The sequence below is a fragment of the Montipora capricornis genome, chromosome 11 (assembly GCF_036669925.1).
Source record: "Montipora capricornis isolate CH-2021 chromosome 11, ASM3666992v2, whole genome shotgun sequence".
Lineage (NCBI taxonomy): Eukaryota > Metazoa > Cnidaria > Anthozoa > Scleractinia > Acroporidae > Montipora > Montipora capricornis.
The window spans coordinates 7452027-7463836 of record NC_090893.1 but is presented as its reverse complement, the minus strand read 5'-3'; the positions used below and the strand labels follow the sequence as shown (position 1 = coordinate 7463836).

The window sequence follows — 11810 nt, the reverse complement described above, 5'->3', positions numbered from 1 at the left end:
CTGCAAACAAAAGACTCACATATTCATTAAGTCGTAAAGAAATATTTACCTTCAGCAAATCCTCACCTGCACAAACTATGGCATCTTTTAATCGTCCATCACATGATTGATGCCATACCACATTTCAAACCTTGGACCCTTATCAATTCAAATTTTGCCACAAAAAGGTAATTCTTTCCTCCACCTGAATTTCTGCCTATGTAATACCAACTTTTCTCCAAAATTTTCACTTTGCTTCAAGAATGGCGACAATATCCTCTACTCGCTTGTCCGGAGACAAGATTTATTCGTTTTTTGCGGTTGATAAAAAATTATCAATTTTGAAGGGTTTTCTCCAAATAAACTTCTACTGAGGTCTGCAATTTCACGCATTTAATGTCTTTACTGAGACCTGCATACACGGTTTATACTCGACGTGGCAATTGATCTTAAACAGCAATACTTCATTCATTGCAAATCAGTGCTGGTATTGTAATTTATATTCTTGGGCCAGTTTGTTTTAAAACTGAGAAACAACAATCTCCCTGGTCATTCTTTATGTTTATTTTCTCCCTATGGCGAAAGGGGGCGTAAATTCAGAGGCTTCTGAAACTCTCCATATATTTTTGATTGCCTCTCACCATCCTCTAATAGGCCAATTTAATTTAATCTTTGTCTATTTTCATAATTTTACAAACGACCTCCTGCTGTTGTTGTTCTAATCCAAAGGTAGTTTCCCCTTTCAAAACTAGTTGAGAGAAAACCTGAAGTGGTGCTCTTCAATCATTCTTCGACAAAATTGTACTAAAATTCAGCAAAATATACGCTACGAAGTCACTTAATTAATACACTATATGATAGAGATGTTTGAGTTGAAAACTGCAGTGAATTATCTCGGATAATATATCAAACTTTGCTGGTTTTCTAGCCAGCGTGTCAACGTGATTTATTCTTTTAAATTTCATGCCAGGTTTCTAAAACGGGTAGTCCGGCTTATGCGTAATTTTTATCTTTTAAAAGAAAAAAACTGAACACGAAAAAACTACTCATTGAGGAACTCACCTTTTTAGGTTCTTTTTTTACCTAAAAAAGAAAAGACGTCAGCGTCTTTCAAATAGCGGGCAGATTTATCCGCGAGCGCAGGCAAATAGTAAAATGAAGATACCAGATCCGCGCTAATTATTTATACAACGATGACTGGGTATGCCAAGGTCGCTGACATTTTCAAGAAGGTCATCTTGAATGTGAAGTGACTCAGTCCACAGCGCTCCGGTTTTCGTGCGTTCACCACTACGTCATCGTACAACTTCGCTGGAAAACGTGACAAATTACATAAGAAATGTCACGGTGTACTGAAGTTTCGCACGCGATGAACACAACTTCGTTTCCTTCCAAAGAACTCTACGAAGGTGAAAAACGAGATCAGGATGAACTTCATTACCCTTATCATACTTTCTTATACTTTCTCTATTGCTCGTCTGTTTCGTGATTGGGAGCCCTAATTTGCTTCTCGTCCTCCTAAAAATTAAACAACAGGTGTAGCGAACACCAGTGTTTGAACGAAATTCAACAACCTTCACCGACAAACTCTGCGGTTCATGACATGTTCTTAGCCTAGAACTCGAAAAGGGACCCCCCCCATATTTAAATAACAAACCTGTTTTATTTAGGTTATGGGAGGTCTTTATATTTCCGCAAGTCACGTAATGCAAATAAAAAGACCATTTACTATCTGAATCAGATTTCAAAATGCTAAAATGCAATAAGAGTTCTTTGCCTTGGTACTGTTACCTGCTATACAATGCTGAACAAGGCGATTCTATCCTCTGAGTCTGTGGGTGTAATCCTAAAGTGTGACCATTCAAATGAAAGCTACTAAACAGTACTTTCCTGTGGTGCTGTTTATTATGCTGTACAAAGTAGCTCTAGTGTTTGAGTGGATCGAAAAATTGAACCATTTTAATAAAAGCTGCAAAGAAGTACTTTCGTGTGGTGCTGTTTATTTTGCAGAAAAATGCTGTTCCGATATGAGAGACTGTAATAAAATCTTTTGAGAGTGTTTTTCGCTGTTTCCGATTTCTCTGAGTGTTTCCCCTTCTGGCGCATGTAATACAGACTCTGCTTGACAGATGTTCACGCGAGTGATCATGAGCTTCTTTTCCGTCTTGGGCTTTTGTGGGGATTATTCGGGCGAAAAAAATTCTGGAATTCGGGAGCGCTGAAGAAGCGCTGATGCAAACTGCATTCGTTCGTGACAGTCGCCAAAGCACGTGTTACCATGGCAACATGCATTCAAATAATTGGTCCGTGTAATGCTGACTCAGATTTAGATTTAGACTGTACTTGTCTATATTTTATGTCAATTAGTCTCACAGTCTGAAAACCGTGCATTTAAGGGCTTTGAACTTCCTTAAAGGTAAAAAAACGCCTTAGGCGGTATTTAAGAGGAAAAAATACTCGTGGATTTTCGAAAAAAAAAATGACGTGGTTTCGACAACTTCATGTTCTTGATTTTGGAAACACGTGCTGTTTACAAACACGGTACGACACCCTTAAATGGTCTCAGTAAATCTCTGTGACCAAAACAAGCCAGAGGCTATCACGGAAATTATGCACCGTGGTAATTCTCTAAAGACAACTAATAAAAGTTTTATTAGTGGTCGTTTTGAAGGCACGTAAAAAGCAAGGCAGATATTTTAATAGGACAAAGCATTTTGATTTGGTTATCTTTTGTGGTTAGAAATCATATCTACTTCAATTTTAACTGATATTCGGGGAAGTCGACCAAGCGGACAATTTTTGCATTTAGCACTTCATCTTTTAATTTTTGGACGACTTGGCTTTTTGTACGTGAGTTCTACAGGATTATTAAATCAGTTTCTAAGTTCTTACTGACAGCTAACACTTGACAATCACGAACCGCGATTGCGGTGAAAAATGGTTTCCCATTAGGAAATTAATATTCGTTGCGTGGCAAACGAATCGGGAAATAAAATTAGTCAAACAAACTGAGACAACGTTAAGTCTTTAGAGAGCTATCCACAAAGAAAATATTGTAGCTTTGCTTTTTTTGTGGTTTTTCGAAAGACTTGTTGAAACGATGCAAATTGTACTTTTCTATTGACAAGAGTCTAAAACTTGGAATGACACATTTTGAAATGTCATTTTATGAAACTTTCAGTTTCCAACTTCGTTTGCTTAAAAAAGCGATATTTGGAAGCAGTACAACCTGTGTTTACATGATTCAATGAGACACCTGCTGGCATTGGTTTTGTTTTCATTTTAGAAGCACGACTTTGACTTCCAACAGGCAAGCCCCACCAAAGGTGCCCAAGGGAATTATTTATTGCAGTGTCATTCACGCACGGGGGTAATCCTGTTCCAGCACTCCCTCTTACCCCGCCCTGAAAATGGGCCTGGAACCCAGACGGGGAAAGTCCTGGAACATGGCTTTTTTTTTAAATACTATTACGTATAGACCTCTTTCACAATGGCGACAAAATAAAATATTCTTCTGTTTTGACTAATGCTAATAAGCCTTTCTAGCCTCGCTAGAACGAGCAAATTTCAAAAGAATTTTGTTTTAAAATGAGGGCAGTAGATCTTACTAACATAAATTTTAAGGGAAGGAACTTTATTAAAGTGTCTAGTCGTTCTGGCGCTGGAGCTCGAATTGGGGACACTGTAAACTGACGTTAACAATTAACACAAATCAAGGCAAATGTTGGTTTTTGAGGAGAGGAGAAACCGGAGTACGCGGAGAAAACCTCTCGGTGCAGAGTAGAGAACCAACAAACTCAACCCACATATGACGCCGAGTCTGGGAATCGAACCTGGGCCACATTGGTGGGAGGCGAGTGGTCTCATCACTGCGCCATCCTTGCACCCCGTAAAGAATAGACCGGGGTCGCCATTTATAAAAATGGTCTCTATATATGTCGGTGTTCACTGGCCTCAATACTAACCAAAAATGTTGCACTGTCAAACTTTAAATCTTACAGTTCTTTAATTTCAAGAAATATTAGCTGCACTGGTATACCCCTATGCTGACTAGTCTTCAAGTATTCTTTACAAGTCACTAAAATTGTAGCCACGATTGAATCATCTATTTTTCAGTTTTATGTTGAAAATTACAAGCTTTGTAATTGGCTAAAAGTCCCGAAACTTTTCGGGCACATTTCGGTTGACATAAAACGCTTTGTATCTTCAAAAAGAATACGTTTCAAGTCCTGAAACCTTGCAATTGTTTTGTTCTCTAAGGTATTGAAAACATGTTCCAAGATCCAAATTTTAAAATGAGCATATTTTAGTTTCACGAATCCGGCCCCAAAAGGTTTCGGGGCTTTTTAGGGACAGGTCCCAAGGGATTGGTAGTTCGATTATCTGCGTCTGCCGCGGTAATTTGTTATCGAAAATTTCAAGAGAATAAATAAAAAACCGCAATTAAATCCACAACCATGACTAAAACAGGACCAAAATTAACACAATGTTAAAGCTTTGAAAACGTGGCCTCTTCTTTGGTCAGTCCTGCTTGAACAGCTTTCATGACGTCTTCTGATTGCAACATAGCCATGTTCCAGGTTGCCTACGAAAAAAAAGCAGTTTGAAAACATTAAACGTAGCCTGATTGCAGGAGGTGGCTTTAATTTGCTGTTCTTACGCGAGAAGCCGATCGTCAAGTTTGCGCAAGACCTTAGACTCAGTGCACCAAAGAAAGGACTCATTGCACCGAAGGGATAATATTTGTCACTTTTCAAATCTTCAATCAGCAGAGGCCGGTTGATCTTAACAATGAAGTTTGTGCTTCAATCCCCGCCCAAGTAGCACTCATTTTTCTCTACAACAAACTAAGAAATGAACGTTCATCCTCTGGAGATGTTGCTGGATACTTGTCATTTCGCCACCTGCGGATTCGCTACATTTTAAGCGCGACATTATCCGCGTCTGATATTTGAAGGGCGGACGGCAACCCGGAAGTGAAATGTTTTCCCTTTAACTTGTCTTCACACAACAAAATTAAATTACATGGCCAAGTATCTTTTCTCCATTTGAGATTATTCTTTTAAAAATCTGGGATACACCACTGTACTGGCACGCGAATTTATGTTTTCTTCCGGTTGCCGTCCGCGTCTCAAAAGCGGGAGTACTTAAGCGAACTGGCCGGTGGCGAATAACCCTGGTAGCGAGTTGACCTTACGGCTTAATCCAAACTCACTGTGTATTCCATTCCGTCTTTGGCTGAGTGTTCTCTGGAGTAAATGAGGTTATGTTTGATTCCTGACACTGCAACAGGACTTTTCTTGGATATCTCACCAGCAAGCTCAACAGCTTCTTTTACAAGACTCTCACGGTCTGAGCAAATCCGACTGAAAGAAAAATTAAACACGAAAAACATGTTAGGAAGTAGGGATAGCGCAGTGGTGAAAGCACTCGCCTCTCACCTATGTGGCCCGGGTTCGATTCCCAGACTCGGCGTCGTATGTGGGTTGAGTTGGTTGGGTCTCTACTCTGCTCTGAGAGATTTTTCTCCGAGTAATACGGTTTTGCCCTCCCCTCAAAAACCAACCCCTGAATTTGATGCATTGCTTTGATCTACAGTGTACTTTCGACAGTTATTTGAAAACTGCTCAAAGGTCATTTAGCCCTTCGTCCTTCGCTCCGACGAAGGGCTAACGCTCGAAACATCAGCTTTCCAAAACTTTCACGGTGGTGATTCGACCTGTATCAACTTGCTTGATAAAATCAATTTCTGTTTCAGTCTCCCACCGGCACAGTACCACAGTTTCTTTAGAAACTAAAATTTTGGTTATTGATAGATGGTTATTTTTCATCTACATGACTGCAGTGTACGGGTTGAGTCCTCGTTCTGCCATTCCAGTTGATAAACATCCTTTGGGATGGTCATGAAGGACTAGCCATAATCACAACCCTGCCTGATACCTTACAAATCCCATCTCTTTGGCTTCCTGGGCTGTAAATTGTCTGCCAGTAAAACAAAGCTCCCTTGCAAGACTAAGAGAAAAACATATTTCAAAAAGGAAAGGGTCAGACTATGTTTAAAAAAAAAAAAAGTTAACAGAGAGGATTCAGAGGATAATAATCAGTAGCTGTGCCTAGTAACAGTAACAGTAACAATAACAATAACAACAATGAAACAAACAACAAAAGGATCATGTCTTTTGTGTCTTAATGTAAACAAATTCAACTCTTACCTGTCATTTCCAATGATTTTTGGAAACTTCTGCAGTGTACCAAGATCTGCAGCCAGGCCAAGGTCAATTTCCTGCAAAAGAAGTTTATTATTTATTATGAAGTATATGTCATGCACTTTTATAAGAAAAATATACATACACTACTAAATATGTGACAGGAGTGAATTTTTGGCACACACACAGATCACAGAATATGTGATGATCTTTATCACACACAGAGATTGAAGACATAATTATTTTAACAACTGCTGAAATTTCTGATTTAATTTTAAAAAGGTTGGCTGTAGTGACAAAAATGGTGAAAATTAATTTGGCCTCTTTCCATTTCTTTTACATTTATGTTTTGAAATTATAATTTTGACAGTTAATCGCAAAAAGAGTTTGGTGCCTAATGATAGTAATTAACAAAAAAATGTGCAGCTATTACAGTATATATAATAATTATTACATACACTTTACTCCAAGAACTTTAACTAAGATAACAAACCTTCACTTGAAACCATGCATCAGCAGAGCACAATCGAATATCACATGCACAGATCATGTCCATTCCTCCACCCAGGCATCCTGAATGTACAGCCGCAATCACGGGCTGTGGACATTTCTCGATGGCATGAAATGATTCTTGAAGGGACAAGACAAACTTCCTCAAATGAAACGCTCTTCGTGAAGGTTCGTTACCAGAATTCATGAGATCATTAGCAATATCCATCACGTCCAAACCTGAAAAAAAATCATTGAAGAAACAAAATGCAGATAAGAAAACATTCCTAGATTGGAGTAGCCTAGATAGATGCCATTTCCGTGGGAAAACATGATTTTTGATGTATTCTCTACTGGCACAAATCCCATACTACCCCCCCTTTTATCTCCCAAAAGTTTGCATAATCATTGTTTGCAATGCCTATACAATTTTTTTTTGGGGGGGGGGAGGGGGGTAAAAGAGGTGTATTATGAGATTTGTGCAAGTAGCAAATTGGGGCATTAGACCAAAGAAATTAAAGAGAGGGAGGGGGAGGCATATTTCTTAATTGAACCCAATGACACTTCAACGCTTTAGACAGGGTAAAATCTGCAAAGGTCTCACTCCCAGGGGTCAATGGGTTAATGGAAGGAGACTCCTTAATTCCACCCAATGACACCTCAAATGCCTTGACAAGTAAAAGTGAAAAAACAGGGGTTGTGGTTAGGGTTAGTGAAGGATACCATGTGGTGCTCCAAATACGAAAAAACATGTACCGGTACATAGCTGTAAGTTACTTTAATCTCTCACCTGCTGTGAAGATTTTCCCTGCTCCTGTTAAGACAACTGCTCTGCAGTCAGAATCATCAGATATTTGTTTGAAACACTGAACCATTTCTCTGTACAGGGAAGAAATGATTTTCAGAAAAAGAAATTACATGTACATTAATTAAGTTCAGTTTATTTGACAAAATTGACATTACCTTTTAGCTAAAAGGTGAGTAAAATATTAAGCAATGGAACAAACACACAAAACAAGGAAAAATGCCAATAACTGTGGGAAATTATATAAACTGAAGAGTGCAACTTCATAACTTTCAAACAATCACGAATATGCACGAGAAAGTTCATACAATTTTTATTTATTATACTGTATATGCAACAAAATTACTCCATCACTGTTTCCATAGCAACTTCCATATTGCATTCTCTAACATATTTATCATATTGACCAATCAGAAATGCAATATTTTGTTGAGTATACAATAAGGGGGATAAACCCATCACATGCTTTGCCTAAGAAATGAAAGCAGGCTGGAAGGCTTCATCCAAAGTCAAACAAAAGTCAGCAAAAATTATTAAATTTTGAATTCACCTCCAAAATGTTCTATTCATTGCATTTCTTTTATCAGGCCTGTTGAGTTCCACTTGAATGACATGCTCCTTAGGCTTGGATACTGCAAGTGTTTCAAATGTGTATGATTGCGTACTGTTCATTCTCACCAGCGCCTTCACAGGACCGTTACAACATGCTAACAACACTTGTCTTGGCTTCAATGCTGCATGTGAATTTGTAAAATGAACTCCAGTTTTCAAAACTAAGGAACAAAGAAGAGAGTCAAGAAGAACTAAAAAATGTGAAAAAAATCCATTGAGACAATGCTAAAGAACAAGTTGCACATGCATAGAAGTGAACAGCTATACTTTTCTCTGCACCATTTTGTTTACACTTCTCCTGTGCCCCGTAAACTACCCCTGGGTCTCCAAGGTTGCCCTTTCCCTCATTTGAGATGGCAATCCTGAGTGAATGAAGTGAAGTGAAGTGAAACTATAAGTTTCTCCCCTCGGGGCTTTTCAGGAATAATTTACAATGCTCTATGGGGGACTTTAGCCAGACTGCTTGTTACGCAGTTTACAATTAATTTTAGGAAGTGAAAGATGCCCCCGTCCAGATAAGGTCAGGCCACAACGCTGGGAACTATGTCCCCTACTCTTATCGAATAGTGGGTGGGTTCTTTAACGTCCCATACTATTTAATTTCCAACATCATTCCCGTCTCATAGCCCATGTAACATGGGCTATGAGACGGGACCTCCAGTTTACATTTCTTATCTGACAAGACTTGAAAGTCTAAACATTTGCATACATGTATGTAATTACAAAGACAGCACTTTCACCTAAGTTATTTTAAGATCCTGAGTGTAAAATGCAGACAAAAGGCAGACTGCCAGACAAAAGGCAGACTGCCAAAACAACCCAAACTAATGCCAGAGCTCATAGCTAATGCCAGAGCTAATAACTTATGTCAAATTAGGCTTTAAACCATGTCTGGATCGGGACACTGAAAAACGCAGACTGCCGACCGTGCAGACCGTCTGACTAAAATGAAAATTTGGTTAGCCTGAATTAGGCCTAAATAACATTCGGTTAGCCTGTTTACGGTTAGCTCTCAATAATAGTGAGGGTAACACCACATTTTACCCCGGGTCTGCAAGGTCTGCACAGTCTTTTGGCGTGACCGGTCTGGATTGGCAGGAACAAAACACTGGTCACAGGTCATTGTTTTACCAATTATACAGAAAGAATCCTAAACAAAATTTAAAGTTTTTAGGCCTAATGTTAGCAATGGTAAACGGTTAGGATTGTTTCTTTGTTAGTAAAACAATCACCTGTGTTTTGTACCTGCCCTGTTTGCACCAAGGTTGGCACCAGTATTTGGGGTTTTAGTGTTTTTCCAGTCTGTATACATTTTACCCCTGTGTTACACTGACCTAATAAACTGGACGTGAGACCTAACTTTTGTCGGTAAATGATAAGAGACAGGGGAGCGATACAGACTTCTTTACGTACGTGTAGTTCCTCACCTTTTCCAAGGTTTAACCTCAAAATCATCTCTGTTGGAAACTTCAAATACTTTCTTCGTCTTGGGAGATCATAATGAGGCTTGGATGCTAAGCACTAAGCCTCGTTTTCATATTGAGCGACGTTGGTTTTTGCTAGGGACATCGTTGGTCAGTGCTAGGGACAGTAGAAACAGTGGTAGGGACAAGTGATAAGTGGTAGGGTAAGTTGTTCTGTTTTGTACAGTTTATCAGCAATGATACCTACTTGGGTACATAAACGACTATATGTTAGGCGACTCCATGGCATACTGGCACGAAGTATATACTCAGAAATGGTAGACCATCCTATTAAATCTTCTAAGGTTTTGGTCAAGATTCTGGCCTTCGGGGATAGCCTCACAACAGGAAATACAGGAGGAACAGAAAATGAAAAATTGGATAAACCGTATACCATTCATCTATCAAACCTACTAAAGGAGAACCATCCTAATTTTGAGTTTAAAGTAGACAATAAAGGGGTTTATGGACAGCTTGTTAGGGGCGAAATGACATCAAGATTACCAAATGTTTTAGAGGCTTGCGGACCATACGATATAGTTATTATATTGGGAGGAACTAACGACGTAATTACACCAGAACAAGGCTTAGAAAGGACTCTCTTTGAGGGCATCCAGATGCTGCACTCACAGGTCAAAGAACATGGAGCAAAGTGCATTGGTTTAACAATTCCAGAAACTGATGTTTTTTATAAAGATTTGGGCAAGAATGGTTTGTCGTGGGTTAAAGAAGAAGGAGAGAAAATTCGTTTGAAAGTGAATGAAAAGCTCAGACAGGGCATTAGACAAGATGATAGTGCAGTGATCTTGTGTGACCTGGAAAAGAAGTTTCCTCAACAAAGTTTGTCTGAGCAAGATTTGGGTAAATTTTGGAGTGATGGACTGCATTTTACAGAGGAGGGCTATAAGAAAATGGCAGAGATAATATATGAAGACATGAAACACTTTTTGCTCTAACATCGTTTTCTAAACCCACAGGAATTCTCATTCTTAGAAAATTATTGTTCCAAAAGCTGCAAATTGCAGTGTCAATAGGGACAACTTTTTGAGGATCTCCGGTAAATTTTGAATTAAGATACACCTGGGATGTTTGTCATTAATTGGATTGACTCCCCACTGACTAGTGAAATTGTCTGGCGTTAGACAGAGTAAAATACCAAGTATGGCTGGTTAAGGGGTGAAAGGGTTAAATAACATCCACTGAAACCAATAAATGTCTCTTTGTAGTGAAATCACATGAAAGAAACTATTTCTCAACACAAGTACTGAGCGGCTAACAGTTTTGACATCAGTGCTTGGACCTAACGATTCTAGGTTAAAACCTCTACCAAGACAGAGTAAAGTCTAGAACTGTCACTCCTTGTTACTCCTAGGAGTGACAGGGTAAAAGATGTTGCAAGCCATTTTACCGGCGTAGCATCCACATACGCACATACGCCTTTGCGTACAGCTCAAATCCTGGAAACTTTATTCCCTGGAAGCATTAATTTTTTAAAGTCATTATAAAATTGGGCTAAGTTTCTTAAATTTTGAGTTATACTGGTGTCTCTCTGTGAGAGTATTTCCAGTATCTTTTGCTGTATCTCTTCATAACCCATACACGCCTGGCCAAAGGTCCAACATTGGTGAAAAGTGTCGAATGAGGTGGCCAAACAAATGCAACATGTTGGATCCAGCATTTTGGACTCAAGGGAGTGGAACCAAAATATACCCAGAATCCTTAGAAAACAAACTCTCGCCATGTTGGCATTTTAAAGTTCCTTTTAAATTAACAGCAGAGTCCCAGGGTCCTCACTTGCAAAGGATCCAGCAGATACATTGGCACCATGCCCCTGAGAGCTTTGAACACAAGAAGGGCTATCTGTTCAAAGAGAGATTGTTCAGATGCAACGAATTAACCATCACCATGGATACCGATAGCCGCATCTTCACCTTAGTGGGCACGCGCGCATGCAACACTTTTGAACGCAATGGCCAACTGAATACAACACTGTTCACACCTTAGAACAAAAGAAATGTTGGATGATGTTGATGTTGAGCAGGCTCTCTCTTTGTGGGATGAGTGAGAAAGATGGAAATCAAACTTCATTCAACAACATCCAACATCATGCAATATGGTGGCCAAATGAGTGCAATATGTTGGATTCAACAATGTTGGATGATATTGCACCACCATGTTGGACCTGTTTGGCCAGGCCTTAACAGCAAGAAATGTAATAGTGGACAAAAGCAAAAAAAAATTCTGCCCTCTGAGGCC

At 39.2% G+C, this 11810-nt stretch overlaps 2 protein-coding genes across 2 annotated transcripts; one reads left to right on the top strand and one right to left on the bottom strand.

Moving 5' to 3' along the window:
* Window positions 1-3966: 3966 nt before the first annotated feature.
* Window positions 3967-9654, bottom strand: LOC138025021 (delta(3,5)-Delta(2,4)-dienoyl-CoA isomerase, mitochondrial-like). Its single transcript, XM_068872251.1, has 8 exons — window positions 9519-9654; window positions 8030-8252; window positions 7465-7553; window positions 6679-6914; window positions 6192-6262; window positions 5920-5991; window positions 5195-5345; window positions 3967-4564 (listed from the first exon to the last, which is right to left on the bottom strand). The coding sequence occupies exons 1-8, from the start codon at window positions 9544-9546 to the stop codon at window positions 4469-4471; spliced, it is 966 nt and encodes a 321-aa protein (XP_068728352.1). The 5' UTR covers window positions 9547-9654; the 3' UTR covers window positions 3967-4468.
* Window positions 9655-9666: 12 nt separating this feature from the next.
* LOC138025022 (uncharacterized) lies at window positions 9667-10785 on the top strand. Its single transcript, XM_068872253.1, has one exon. It carries the CDS (start codon window positions 9752-9754, stop codon window positions 10508-10510), a length of 759 nt encoding a protein of 252 aa, XP_068728354.1. The 5' UTR covers window positions 9667-9751; the 3' UTR covers window positions 10511-10785.
* The last annotated feature ends 1025 nt before the right edge of the window (window positions 10786-11810 follow it).